A 16,102-nucleotide genomic window follows, 5' to 3' on the forward strand; every position below is an offset into this window, starting at 1 on the left:
ATTTATTTTTTATTTCCAATAAAGCCACAAACTATTTTACAATATTTTTACAAAATGTTGATGTGGCCAATCTTTTATTAGTTTTCATCTAGGCCCACCTTTAATATCACTTTTTCATTAACCAATAATCAATCACTACATCAGTAGTTTATAAATTTTTTTTTTTGTAAAATAATTTATATCCCTAGAATTATTCATATTAACAAATATATAGAAGATTGAGTATCGATTGTCAATGATTCTAGGTTTTTTTTTTTTTTTTTTTTAATAAATTTTTTTTTAATAAATTTTTTTAGAGTATCAATTGTTTTTTAACAAAGATTTTCTCAAAACTAGTTTGGAAAAAAACTTTTCAAATTTTTTATATGTCTTTATATTAAGTGTGAATTTTAAAAATCTAGCATCTGGATTACATGTGTTTATTATATCCTTGCGCTTGCAAAATTTTAATAAAATAAAAAATTAATTGTTATGTCCAAAAAAAAGTTAAAATTTCAAGTTTTTGAGATCTAAAATTATGTATAAAAAAATAAGTTTATTGATCGAATAATAAATAGCATTTGATTTGAATGAAATTTAATATGCATATTAAAAACATAAAGAACATGAAATTCAGCAATTAAAATTTAAAAATTCACAATATATATACATATATATGAGAAATTTGAAGAATTTTTCTCCAAACTAGTTTACGAAGAAACTTTGTTCATTCTTATTATTATACTAAAATTTAACCAAACAAAAAGTACCCAAAAAATGATGCTAGGTAATTGGTGAATTTCTTATTTTTTTTAATCAATTCAAATTAATTCGTGGGTTCTAATTTACTTACACGATAATTTTTTTTTTCTCAAATAAAGGATTTAAGTTCAAATTCTGCCTAAAATCATTGATCTAAAATCAAATTTTAAATTTCTAATGGGAACCTTTTAACCACAATTGTCGATCCAAAATCAAATTTTAAATTTTTTACAGAAGCCATTTAACCACACTATGACGTCCTTACTAAGGACCAATTGACACTCCAAATTGAGCTTTTCCCTTAAACCTGAAATAACTATATTTAAAAATTATTTCTCTAGTTTATACTATTGTTTTGGCAATAATTAAAATGAAAAATAGAATAAGGACCAAAGCATAGAGGAGAGAGATCAAAAGGTAATCTAAAACAATAAAACACATATTCAACAAATTTCAAAATAGCAATCAAGAAATACAATTAGACCAGATTCTCTCGTGTGTACAACGGAGCAGGAGATACAATAATTACATATGCACACAATTACAAATTTAAAAAAAAAAAAATTTGGTCAGTGCCAAAACTTTCACACGTGTAGGAAAACCCAGATTACAAAAACATTTCTAGTAAAAAAAAAAAAAAAAATCTAACTCTTTGATGCTTTGTTGTGACTTGTTACTATGTTTGTAGTTCTGCAACAATATGGGCAGTCACCACAAGTTCGAAGCCAGGGATCCAAGCAGGCAGAGTGGAAGCTATGGGAACATGGCAAGCGTATAAGTGCGTCACCCTCCACGAATGTATCAAACAGCAATTAAACAAGTCCCTTTTTTCCCAGAACAGTAACCTATAGTAAAGCTGATAATGTCTCCAATTTAAATGTCCAAATACCAAGCAAGATACAACAAAGTAGTTCAGGTTATATGGGATACCCAAAATCATTTTTTAAATCCCAACTAAAGAAAAATCACTTCCACTTTCTTTGACTTCCCATAGTTTCCTGAAGCTTATTTGCTAAATTTGAGGCAAAAAGATAAAAGTCAACTTATTTTTAAAAAACCTGGGTTTTTTTTTTTTTTTTTTTTTGGGAACGAGAGTTTTTTTGCTTTTTTTAGAAAAAACCTAAGACAAAATCCTAACATACACCCAGTGCTATCTAGCAAAAAATTATTTAAAAAAAGAAAAGAAAAAGAAAATATGGTTGATTTCCCCTGTAAGATAATATAGCTTTTTTTCCTGATGATAAGTAAAACGATAACACAGCTTATTTCGATTTCCTTTTTATTAATAAAAACATTTTTTACCCTCCTCTTAAAAAGGTGCAGCACTGCAGCTATACTAACACAGATCATATAGGATTCAGATATGAACCAAAAAGGCAAGCCATGACTGGTGCGTGCATCTTGTCCCTTTAAGGATAGTTACATGTACTAAAGACAGCTCTACCACTAATCTACAATAACTAGGCAAGCATATTGGAATTCAAACTTACAGGACAAAGGGAAGAAAAGGAGAATGAAACAAAAGGAAACATAGGAAGCTAACCTACTTCTCGCTTTGTTTGTATGACTTGAAAATTCACTGAAGACGAGCTTCAGAAACTCTAAATTGGGCTGTTACAAGCTTTAGTCCAAATACATCTAAATAATAAATCAAATTTAAATAGGTTATAATCACCAGAAATAGGCCTCCTAATATGGTGATGGAACCATCACAGACAAACTATCCACTGTAAGCACGCTCATATATAAATAAAAGAAAGTTCTTCTAAAGAGACTAAAATTTTAAAAGCATCAAAGTGAAGGTTCATCAGTTCAGTGAAACTTCAAAGTAGGAAAGATTACAAATATATAAACTGAGTAAACAACCACCTTGCCAGTTTTGTAATGTGACATGTCTGCAATGCAATATCTTCAATGAGTTAAAGGTAGTGAATGAACAAAAAACAGTTTCTACGTATAATATGGTAGTAGCAACCAAACACTTAGAGAACAGGCTCTCAAATTTAAAAAATCAAAACAAGTAGAAGAAATATCCCAGCAGGCAAGCAAAAAGGATACTAAAAGCATGTCCATTTAATTTGTTCTCTCCATTGCAGAATATTAGACCTTAACCAATATACCTCATGGTCAAAGTACGTTCACCTAAAGTTATCAAAGGTATGCTCATGAATTGCAGTTACCATATAATTGTTACCTCACATGCTACTCAGTTGTTTTATGGATCAATGGAGTGAAATGACAGAAAACGGAGGATAGAGGAAAGCAAGGAATAGCTAATATGAAGTGAGCAAGTATGCATTTGCATGAGGACAGGTATGTGAATCCACTGGCAATGAGTGAGGCTCACTTGTGGCAGTGATGAGTGATGTTCTCTAGGCAGGTTTTTCTTGCCATTCCATAAGATTTAAATGGGTCACTATAACCCAGTTTTTACACATAGAGGTCCATCTAAAAGTGGAGTCAGAGAAGAAAAATGGATCCATCATCAGACCTGAAAAAATGGTATCAGATTGATCGATTCAATACTTTCATAACTTCACCATCAAAAGCATTGGTGGCAGTCAATCTTGGTATTGCGCAGATGTATCATGACAATTTTGGCATAAACATATTATTGATGACAAAAAATAGATAATAATTTTCATGTAATGTCCAGACTCACCCTTGCAAGCAGCTCAGCTCCAGGAAGCCATCCTCATTTTCAATCAACCTTGGCCTACTTGTGCTGCTTAAATTTTCTGTGTTGGCACTGTTGCTTGAAACAAATTGACTTGTACTTTGCTCTGGTCGAACTGCCACACACTCCTTATCATGCCAACACAATATAGAAAATGAGGGGAAAAAAAGTATGAAACTCTAGGCACTGAGCCACTGTAAGGATTGATTTTGAATCTCATGTTTTCACCACACTGAAACATAAAAAAAAAACACCATTATGACTTAGTATCCCGGGTTCATTTTTTAAGGAAAGTATTTTGTCCCCTGCAATTCACCCCAATAATATAGATACCAATTAAACATTGGGTTGAAGAAAAAACTTATATAAACACTCAAATGATGAATATGTCACAAATGAATCTCACATAACCAGTTGCTATTCCTCGTACTTTTCACTCAAAATATGTACTATGCAGAGATAGGAAAATAGAAAACTACAAAGAGAAGCAGCTCATGCCACCTATCTAATTTTATGCCCCTCTCCCCTAAAATTCAAAAAGTCCGTAGCTTACAAACAAAGCAACAAAACCAAAGTACCTGTAGTATTATTTATGGAAGAAATAGATAATGGCTCCTAACTAGATGTTCAGTGCATTGTGGCACATACTCTTCTCCAGGGTGCTTAATGGCTCTTGACTTGGGCTTTTATCTTTTGTAGTTGGGTCTTTACCCCTCAAATCAGGTTCAAGAATTTCTTTTGACACAAAATCAAAAGCATATTTGGTTAATTTACATGGAATAGAAATAGATATCTTGCTTTTGGATGAAACTTTACTATTTACATGGAAATTAACAAATGAAGGAATTTAAACTCCCATGATTTAAAATCCTATTTATCACAAATTTCATTTTTTGGTTAATTCACACTTGATTCCAAAGAACCAGACCAAAAGTAGTGAATTATTGCTAAAATTGAGATCAAATTTCAATAAATTATCCGACACCAACCCAAAGAACCCTACCAATCCCCCAAAAATTATGTTGTTTCATCCTCGGAAGCAAAAAAATATTCCACTATTACATAGGTTGAAGAACAACTTGATGTGAAAGAACAAAACCTTGTTAGTAGGATTTCACACAGCAACTTAGCTCGGTTCTACACATTCAGTTTTTCAATCACCACTTCAGAGTCCAACAATCAATAACAAAGACACATTTCACTCATAGTTAAAGCTATAAAATAGCATGCCCAAGTGAGGAGAAAAAACCAAAGAGCGTCACCCAAAACGTTATAACGAAAAAGTCTTAACAATATAAAATTTTTATTACCACCAGATTAAAGACCTCCCTAATTCATTCCAGAAATGCTACATCCACTAATGGATCAACCTGGAAGGTAACATCAATACCAACCATAGTGGAGGAGGAAATCATCAATAACAAACAAGCTAATATCAGAAATCCACATATAATTCCCAACATTTTGACAAGATTATAAAATTTGAGACAATATATACTATCAGCATCAATTTTAAAATGAAAGCATTTAAAATGTAATGGTGTGTTCAAAGGACCTTGAAACTACGACTATTGGCAAAGTCAAATCCATTTCAAAACCTCCTGCTTTATGAAATTAAGGATGGCATTAGCATATAAGGTCATTACTACTGAAGTTTGAATTTTCAAAATTGGTGCCGGCTAGTAATAGACTAATAGACAAAAATCCTAATACTCGCATATTATGCTAACAATGGAGAAATGGAATAAAAATCAAAATTTTAATAAATCAAGAAGTAGGAGTAGCTTCATTATCAGAGAGAGAAATTATGCGACAAACACGTAACTGCTTGTTTTCATAATTTGTCTAAAAATTGAAATAGGTTTTTCATAATTTCTTTCATCTATTCAGCATTTTCTTTGGGTTAGTTTCTATTCAAATTATGTTGGTACCCAATCCAATGAATGAGCATCCAAAGATGCAAATGAAACAATCCAACTAATAAAAAAGAGACGTACCTTAGCATCAAATGCTAAAGAAATGAAATGGGAACTATGAAGAAGAAAATTGTTTCAAAGTTCTTTTTCAGATGGAGGCATATTTCTTCATCCAAGTTCGATCAAGATTTTCTCCTTTTCTTCAATGGAGAATACAAATTGAAGTCAGAATCATCATCACTAACATAGTTATGGGCCAATTCCCAAACCTGGCAGACCCAAGCGTAATTTTGGCAAAGAGATGTGGCTAGTGTCATTAGGGACAGTGACCTGAGGCTAATTTGTTCCCATGGGAGAAGTGCACAGTGACAAACTCGAATCACATCCATCATCATGAGAGCCCTCCGAAGGTGAGTCAGAATCAGTATATGTTGTTTCCATTGAATTCGAATTTGAAAGCTCCAAACAAGAGTTTAAGAGGTGGGGGGAAGGCGTGACAGTGTTTGAAATAGAACAAATGGGAAAGGCAGGTATTGGAGTAGGTGGGAGAGTGTCGGTGGAGAGATCTTGAACAAGTGGACAGATGCATTCAGCATGGACCCCACACCTTAGGGTATGAGATACAGCAGCTCCAAATTCAACCTCCACAAGATTCCACTCAAATTGATCTAAGTCCTTTGAATCGATGGGACTTTCATATAGCTTTAAAAACCATACATGATTACACGTCATATCCGTAATCCGTTTGAATCTATAAGGGATCAAATTAATGAACTTTATTCCATTAAATTTCAAGGAGATGTGAACAGTATCATGCCATTTCGGTTCTAAAACAACACAGTAATAAAATTTTAGATAATTACAATCACGACCAACCCAGAATGAAATGGAATTTCCAACACTTTGATGATTGAACCACTTTGGAATCTCTGATCCAGGTAGTATAAGTTCATATTCATATCGTGATCGCCAAAATTCTCCAAACTGTTTGCAATAATCAAATTCAAACAATTTTAATAATCTATTTTCGAGAAGGTAAAAGGAGTGTTTCTATATAACATTGAATGAAAGAGAGAGAGAAACACCTGACTGAACAATTTGTTTGATGATATCTTCAAGATCCACAACATTTTTACAGCAATAGCTATATAAACCATGAACCCTAATGATGTCCATAGGCCAAGTGAGACACCATTCGGCGAATAAGAAAGAAAAAAAATCAAGCCTTGAGCAGGATGAAATATCCAAAGTGTTGAGAGATTTCCACGTGAGATGGCTTGGAAAATTTTGAAGTTTTTCACAACTAGAAAGACGCAATTCTTGAAGCTTATCAAGAAATCTAATGGACTCATGACACTCAACTAAATTTTTGCAAAATGAAAGATCCAAGTTCTCTAAGTTTGGGGCGCATAAATTAGGTAATTTTGTAATAGACTCACATCTACGAAGGTTGATACTTTTCAAATTCTGGAATTGAAACTCCTGTAGAAAAAAAAAATTATGTTCAACAAACTTTAAATTAAAAAATTTTGAACATAATTTTTAAAGAAAACCATACCTGCTTAAATAACTTCTCTAACTGAATGCGACTATGTGGCATCTCGAGTGTAACAAGTTTTTGAGGACAAAAATTGGATGATAAGGGAAAAGGATAATTAGGCAATTGAAGGAACCTTAATCCGTTGGGGAGATATTTAAGTTCTTCACAAATGTGCACATTATCAACTATAAGAAATTTGAGATTTCTCATCCTTTTGAAAGCTTTAGGTGCCAATGTCACTGTTATTGGTTTATGGAATGACAACATTATGCCTCGAATTTTATCTGAACCCTGGTTAGATAGAGCATTGGGTGGAACACATTGCACAATAGAATTTGTCAACATCATAACAATTTGAAATTTTAAACAAAATAGGTTAATGATAAACTTATATTTTTCTGAACATTAAAAAAAAAATTGATTTTATTTTTTTGCTTAAAAAAGAAGAGAAGAAAAAGAAGTTATACCGTATTTTCTGTAAGAACTTCTAAAGCATCATCATAACACCATAGCCTTGTACGATTTCCAGGCACATTTGATTCTTGTTGAACAATATCTTTACCCATTTGTTGTAGCAAGTCATGCATCCATAAATTGTCAAATCCAGCACTTATGAGACACTTATCAATAAGTTTTGAAATACCAGAATTCGGATATAAATTGCAAGCAGCTAAGATATCCACAACGTAATTTTTGGACATTCCTTGGAAGAAACATGCAATATCAAGGAAAATATCTTGTTCATTTTTGTCCAATCCTTCAAAACTTACTTTTAGTATATTTTGAATTTCATTGTTTGGAATATTCTTATACTTTTCTAATTCACTTTCCCATTCACAAATGCTTCTTCCACGCAAATCGGAGCCTATGATTTGTAGAGCTAATGGAAGGCCATTGGCATAACATATGAATTGATTTGTAAGCTGTAAATAATTTGCTTCAGGTTCGTTTTTATTGAAGGCATGCATACTAAAGAGTTGAAGAGCTTCATGTCGATCCAATTGCACAACCTTGTAGATTAAAGGATCATTTCCAAGAGTAGTTAGCACATGTTTGTCTCTTGTGGTTATAATAACTCTACTTCCATTAGCAAGCCAATCACATTTTCCAAATAGAAAATTTTCTATTTGGCCCAATTTATCCACATCATCAAGAATCAAAAAAATCTTTTTGCATGAAAGTCTTTCCTTGATCACATTGATTCCTCTGGATGTACTGTGCACCTTAAATTCTTTGCTCCCTAAGATCTCAGAAAGAAGTTGCTCTTGTAGTTTGATTATGCTACAATTTGTTCTTGAATTTTCTCTGATATTCATTAGGAAGCTACTTCCTTCAAATTGATCAGCAACTCTATTATACACAGCTTTTGCAATTGTAGTCTTTCCTATTCCCCCAAGGCCATGAATTCCAACCACACGAACCTCATTTGACTTAATATCTAAAAGATTTTCTATGACTTCTGCACGAGAATCTACTCCAACTGGGTATTTAGCAACAAATAACTTTGTGCGATTTAATTTGGTACTTGATACCACTCTAATAATTCCTTGGATAAACTGATATTCAGGAAAACTGCCAATTTTAGAGTACGGTAAACATAGTTAGACTAGCTACAAAAATGAACTAAATTCAAGATGATTAGATGTGTGACTTACAAATGACACATTTTTTAAATTAAGTAAATGTGCATGTAACTCATAGTCATAGATTTAAGACGGTAATTAATTTGAGACTTAAATGTGCATTTTTCTTCTTTTGACTCTCTCTCTCTCTCTCTCTCTCTCTCCTCCTAACACTGTGTCACTACCCCTTCTTCTTGTTCTTCGTCTCATGCCACTTGCCACCCCTTCATCCTACATCACTAACCCATTTATAATACTCTAAAAATGAAATGATTAAGAAAATTTGCAAATTATTAAGTTGATGAGCCTTGATTTAAATCACACTTCCTTCTCTCACAAGTAGAGGTGAAAGGTAATATCATCAGATGAAAGCACATTAGATGTGTTTGTAACTTACCAATCAAGTAAAAATATAAAAATAAACCTTCTAATTGTGCTGGCCTTAATGCCTTAGTAGTAGCAATGCTCTTAGTGCCTTAGTAGATAGTAGTAGCAAATATTATCATGATAAAATATTTTTGTAATTTGGTATTTAGTAGTCATAACAAAACCATCAGAGGTTTGAAAGCTATAAAAAAAAAAAAAAAAAGATTAGTGTTAGATACATACCCATCCTCATAATGCCATCCAGACAAACTAGCTGCTTCATATAAAGCTATCCTCCACCTCAACACTTTCTCTATGTTATTCTCGAATTTTTTTTCATGTGTAGTTAGTGCTAATCCAAAACTACCTTCCTGCTTGCGTACTTCAGATGGATCCACTTTGTAATAAACTGGTAAAACTTTTTGTCCATTTTTCTTACACTCAACAATTTTGGTAAGTTCTTCAAGGCACCAAGTGGAAAATGCATAGTTTTGAGAGAATATGATAATTGAAATCATTGATGATTTAATGGCTTTGATAAGTTCTGCTGAAATTTCTTCACCTTTTTGGAGATCTTTATTATCAATGAAGGTCTTGAAACCTTCATCACACAAAGCCTGATATAAATAGCCAGTAAAACCATGGCGAGTATCTTCACCCCTAAAACTCAAGAAGACATCATAGTCCCCCCTGTGAGTGGAAGAAGAAAAGGAGTCTCCCTCATCGGTTGGGAAAGCCGCCATCAAGATCTATGAGGAGAAGATTGGAAAGATCAGAGATGTGATGAAATGTGAAGTACAAGAGATGAGTAAACCACACCAAAAAAAAAAAAAAAAGTGTCTTTTGACAAAGAGCAATTTGAATGGAACACTCAGGATGAATGAACAGTTAGGAAGGGGAATGGGGATGAAGGCCTTGGAAAAGAGCCTTTAAAGTAGAGAAATTCCTACGCGTCTTCAGTTTTCCTAAGAAGTTAAAAAGATGTTTTAACATCATGAAAAGGACTCATCAGCTCACTTTACATCTGTATAACAATTTTGAGCCATATCCCATTCTCCCCTATTTTACATCCTCATTAACTGTAAAACAATAATAACTCTTTGGCTCTCTTTTACTTTTTCTCCCCCTTTTAGTTTCCATCAAGAAAATCTGCTTCCTAAAGAAAGGTCACTGAGCATTCACCTTATGTTAGGCTATGTAAAAAATAAATAAATAAAGTGATTCAAGTGTAGTGGTCATAAGAAGAGTCGGCTTCAAGATTTTTTTTTAGTGGTCATTAATGAACTTTATTATAAAAAAAAAAAAAAAATCTAATAAAAGGATAATTTCATGTATATATTGAAAGGGAAAAAAAACGCAAATACATAAAATTTTACAATTTCCTTTTATTAATTTTCATATTTTAAAATTATTGCATTAGTTTTATTATCAATGCTACAAATTACATTTCCTAAATTTTAGTTTTTTTTTTTTTAAAGGTTTTTCTTTCTATTTGAAAGGACCTAATATATTATTAAGATGACCAAAGTTTAATTTTGTTGGACCTAAAAAAATTTAGGGTGATCACAACTTTTTTTAAAGGATAGACAACTCATAAATTTTTTTAAATTTATATATATAATTATTATTACTTTTCCTAGTCAGGGTGGTCTTGTGACCACCCTACCTTCAACGTGGAGCCATCCTTGGTCTTTAGGAACCTTTCACAACTGATTCACGGTTGTGTTTGGTTTTGAATATTTAAAATCAATAAATTTGAAGAACAATTGTTAATATAAATTATTTGATATAAATTTAATCACACATTATGATAAGAGTTTGGAGATTTTGTTATTTTTTAATACAAAAAAAAAAAAATCATTTGAGATATTATTAATTCAAAATGACATCCAACACATGGTCATTTTTGTTGGGTGCATCATAGCAGTGTAGGTCCAGCCCACACTTGATAAAACATTTCATTAAAGAGGTAGTTGGACAAGCCACAAAAGTCAGCCTATTTTCTTCTTGGGCAATGACTTGGGCGTGTTGGACACGCTGAGGAGAAAAAGAAGAAAAGAAATGGATTGATGCATTAAGGCTATTCGGCATTGGTTAAAGCAGAGTCAAGGTAAGTGAGTTGCATTTACTGTGATTTGATGTCAAGAGTGTGAAAGGAAGAAAAGAAGGAAAAGATGAAGAAATATAAAGCAAGGCCATTCGGCCATTTGAAGAAGGGTGAAGAGGAGAAATCCTAGGAGAAATTACAATAAGGTCATCAAAGGTGGATAAGTGATGTGGTTTATCATTCTACTAAAAGACTTTTACTTATTTAAAATTGTTGAATTAGAAATTTTTTAAAAACAGAAACTTATTACTGACTCAGCAATTTTAAACAGTGAGAGTCTTTTAGTGGAATGGTGGACAAATGACGTGATCCATCAGAGGACTTAATAATTTCTCCAATGAGTGAGACTAAGGACGGTGCAGTCTTGAAGAATGGCATGACTGAGAGCAAGCAAAAGAGAATAGAAAAATAGATAGAGTAAGAGAAAATTGTGAGAGATACACAGTGAGAAAGAGAGCAACGAGTGAAAAGAAAAGGAAAGTTTTTTCTTTGCTCAAGTTGTATCTCTAAGTAGAGTCCAAATCTTCTATTCCTTTTTTCCGGTACCACTTTATGTTCCACAAATAAAAGAGATGGAAATAAAATCATGCGCTTAGGAATTACAAAAATAACGAAGGGAAAAAAAAAAAAAAAACCCTTCAATTATTGAAAAGAGCCACATCCCTAATCACAGTATGACCATTTGATTAATTATTTCTTTCTTAGTCATGTTTTCAACACATGAAAGTATATACGGAGGCTGTGCACCAGTCCACTACAATAATATTGACTATCTACAAAAAAATTTTACCAAACTAAAAATAAATAAAACTGGTTATGAGTTATGAACATGCCAAAGGCAAGCACCCACTTATAGTTTTTAATTTTATTACAAGAAAAATTATTGTTGCAATTGGGCTGAAAGCCTTTAACTCTCTAAACAGAAGTTACTTTGAAAACTTTTTTTTTTTGGGGGAACAAATATGGATATGCATAGAAACTATAAATAGTTAAAAGTCTATTACAAGATTTGTAGTCTTAATCGATGGCTATAAAATCCTCCACCACAAGCTGTGGGTTATGAAAAAAAAAAAAAAATAGTTACTAATACTGAAAGAACTAAGCCTTGCAAAGGCATTTGCAGTGATTGGCTTCACCAAATCTGACAACGTTAGAAGAATTTTTTTTTTTTTTCTCTAAATCTCCATTTAGTTGGATTGGTAAAATTTAATCTAAACAACGAAATGGATCCATTTAAAATGAAGATTTTAATACAATACAGAATACACCCATTCATTATCAAATGAACTTGGGATGTTTCAATGAACTAGTATTACTTGTTAACTATGCAAAGAACTGAAAATACTAGAATCTGACACACAGTTGCAATCAGCATACTCTAAAGACTAAAGTGCACCTATATTCAAAATCCATGTCTTGAGGCACTTTTGCATAAAATTTTGGAGGTACATACTAAGAGCATTTAATTGACAACTAAGAAAGAACAGCCATAACATCTGAAACCCCTAAAGCAATGTAATTGTAACCGTCTTTGCCCTTAAAGTCAATCCCAGCATAATTGGAGTACATGACCATGCTCCCTGGGGCGAGGAATAATGGTTTCCTGTTGCCTTCTTCATCTAGAGGACCAGGCCCAACTACAATCACCTGTCACATTCCATCTATATATATTTAAAAGCTGAAGCGTAGTATTTATTATTACTATGCTCCAGTTGAGTCACATTATCGTCCACCTCATTATCATTTTCTTTCTAATTTTTCTATAATTGTTTTTAACATTTACTTTTTATTTTATTTTAATATTTACACTTTTTCCACACTTACCTTTTCATCTCCCCACTACCTTCTATATAAATATTATTATTTTCCTTTTCATCTCCTCCCTATCTTCTACATAAATATTATTCTCCTTATTTTCATCTCCCCACTACCCTCTACATAAATATTTTCTTCTTCTTTCTCTTTATCTTCCTTTATTTTGTCTCTTCTTATTCATATTCTCTTACTATAAATTTGTAACTATCTATTTCATTTTATGCATGGTTTTCTCTCACAAAAAAGAAGTTCTCTCTCTCTCTCTCTCTCAATTTTTCGATGAATTTTTTTTATATATTCTTCTATTTATGCCAAATTACTAATCTTTGGGAATCCTTTCTTTTCTTTTTTTTTCTTTTTTTTCTACACTAGAATCATTATGCTCATTTTCTCACTTAATTTAATAGGGTCATTTGCCAGAATTCAAAAAAAGGTTCTCTCTCTTTTTCTCTCAATTTTTCGATGAATTTTTTATACATTCTTCTATTTATGCCAAATTACTAATTTTTGGGATTTTTTTTCCTACACTAGAATCACTATTCTTATTTTCTCCTTAATTTGATTGGGTAGTTTGCCGAAATTCAAGTAAAACCAGACAATAAGGATTTTTATGGCATTGGAGAACACTTGAATATATACTAGCCAAAAGTCAAAAGTCAGCAAATTAGTGGAGCTATGATTAAGCTTTAAACGGGATTGATGGTATTGCCAATGTTCTTTAATTAGCATCCTTATTTTTGTTTCTCTATATATGTTTCCTAGAATTAGTATTAGTCTCATTTTTATTTTCTCTATTATATTCTAGGTAGACCAAGAGTTCATTAAAACTCCACATTGGTTAATGCCATTTAGATTTGTTTTTTGAATTGTTTTTTTCTCTTTAATTGTTAAATGTTATCCTATTTTTGTTCTTTCTTATAACTCTGATTAATGTTGATGGTTTTTTTTTTGGTCAATTAAGGTTGATGGTTCTTTCTTACAAAGGAAAGAAGAAATTGAAAACAATTGAATTCCATATAAACCTGTACCTAAAGGGGACAAGAGCCTTTGTTTATTTGATTAGAGACAATATATTAAAGAGGCATATCCTTTGGTCATTGCATTGCATTTCTTAGAGGTTAAAAGATAAAGCTTGTCATTATAGGAAAACATTTGGGGTGGATATCATTTTAGTGTATATATATATATATATATTTTTTTTTTTTTGTGTATTTCATTAATATTTTTTAAGGTGAACCATATTCTTCTAACTTTGTTGTAGTGTGTTACATTTGCTTAATATACAACTCATCTCTTATGGAATAAGGAAATTACCATAATAATAAAAAATCATCACAAAATTACAAGGTTAACTTAACCAAAATTAAAATAAAACTAAAGAAATAAAAAATAGATTTTATAATAATTTATTAGTAAAAAAATTGGTAGGGATATTCAAATTCCTATTTCCAAAAACAACTAAGTATTAATCCAAACCAAAATTCAATGAAAATTATAAAAGGGAAAGAAAAGACTTTCTAATGGGAAATTAAAAAAACACAATACTAAAACACATATTAAAAAAAAAAACCATCAATCTTAATTAGAGTTATAAGAAAGAATAAAAATCTTTTATATGCAATTGTTCTCTTTATTGGTATTTATTGTTATATATTTTATGTTTACTTTTTTTTCTTCTCATCTTATGTTATTCAATAGTTAAAGTCAGTCACGTCTATATATATATATATATATATAATAATAATAATAATAATAATTAAACATGGAATATTTTATTTAAATTTAAAAAATTGTACTCTTTTTTTTTTTTTTTCATCTACACTTTGTCCAAGCTTTTTCCTTACCTTTATCTTTTCATCTCCCCACTACCTTCTATTTTAATATCACTATTCATCTCCTCACATCTTCCATATCATTAAATTATTTATATTTTAATTTCTCTCCTTTTTTATTTAAAAAATTAAAATTTTAAAATTTTACTTAAATTCAATAAATAAAAGTGTCCTCATAAAGTGGAGTAATACTAGGGACACACTCATTCTCAAACCCAATACATCAAAGAAAAAATATAATACAAAAGAATTGCCAATTGGGAAACACTAAATTAATAATAATAATAATAATAATGAGGATATCAAACCAAATATAATATAAAGAAACTAATAGTTATGGATATACTAACTTAAGGGTAGCAAAATTAAATGGAAAAAAAAAATACAATGCATATTTAATGCAATAAAATAATCATCAAGTTTTGGAAAACAATAGGTTGACTATGGAGAGAGAGAGAGAGAGATGGTAAAGAAAAAAAAAATCAAATGTCAATTAGTAACTATTAATTGGAAAACAAAGAGGTTGTAAGGAGAAGTAAAAATACAAAATAAATATGATCAATATGAAGAACATTAAAAACATTATAGTGCAATAAAATCAACTGTTACATTCACTTAAAAAATTGAATCAATAATCAATAATTAAACACAATCATAGCAATATATTTAAAATTAAAACTAATCAAACTCTAATTCATAACTAAAAGGAGATGTTATCATGTAATAATAGAAATTACATAAGAAATGAAATTATGATAATAGTAAAAAATGATATAAATGAAATTATGAAAAAAAGTGATAAAACTAATTAGCTACTATTATTATGAAATAGTAATCTATGATTTTGCACATCTAAAGAAGTAGAATATATAGAGTTTACTTAAGGTATATGTAAAGATTGACATTAAAAAAAAGATACGTAAAGGTTAAAAAAATGTATATTCTATAAATAAATAAAAAGGTATATGTAAGGTTTTTATTAACTTAGAAGAAAATGAAAAATCAATTATTAATAACAGCAGCAGCAACAACAATAATAATAATATAGAGGTAATTACATTCTCCTTTCTTGAGGTTTGAAGAAATGACACTCTACGTCAAACTTGAAAGGAAAAAATATTTTCACCCTTTACATTTGTTTGACCAAACTTTGTTAAATTAATATTAGAATATTGTGTACTAACTTGCATGTGCTTAAGGTAGGTTCCAAAATTAACCTTAATTTTAAAATTAAATTCTCTTATTTTAAAATTTTAAATTAAAGTGTATTTCAAAATATTAAGTAATGTCTTTTCCTTTTCTTTTCCCAATGAGTTATGGAGAGATTTGTCATTTCAAATGTTTTGGTATTTTATAAATTAGTATTTTAATTCTAAAATTATGAGTAATGTCTTTACTAACCATTGTTAAACATTTATAAACAGATTCTTAAATAAAGTTAAAATATTTTGTTAATAATATAAACAGAATGGAAGAGTGTTATTAC

General features: G+C 30.7%; 1 protein-coding gene across 1 annotated transcript in view; it reads right to left on the minus strand.

The window, feature by feature from the left end:
* Positions 1-9,691, minus strand: part of LOC115968461 (TMV resistance protein N-like) — a 63,724-nt gene extending 54,033 nt beyond the window's left edge. The window contains exons 1-5 of the mRNA XM_031087865.1: positions 9,106-9,691; positions 7,342-8,446; positions 6,893-7,165; positions 6,420-6,816; positions 2,611-6,318 (exon numbers count right to left, since the gene is read on the minus strand). Of these exons, the coding sequence (XP_030943725.1) occupies positions 6,290-6,318; positions 6,420-6,816; positions 6,893-7,165; positions 7,342-8,446; positions 9,106-9,605 (2,304 nt within the window). The 5' untranslated portion in view covers positions 9,606-9,691 and the 3' untranslated portion in view covers positions 2,611-6,289. The remainder of the gene's footprint in view (positions 1-2,610; positions 6,319-6,419; positions 6,817-6,892; positions 7,166-7,341; positions 8,447-9,105) is intronic.
* Between the last annotated feature and the right edge of the window lie 6,411 nt (positions 9,692-16,102).

This window comes from Quercus lobata, chromosome 11 (genome assembly GCF_001633185.2).
Source record: "Quercus lobata isolate SW786 chromosome 11, ValleyOak3.0 Primary Assembly, whole genome shotgun sequence".
Classification (NCBI taxonomy): Eukaryota; Viridiplantae; Streptophyta; class Magnoliopsida; order Fagales; family Fagaceae; genus Quercus; species Quercus lobata.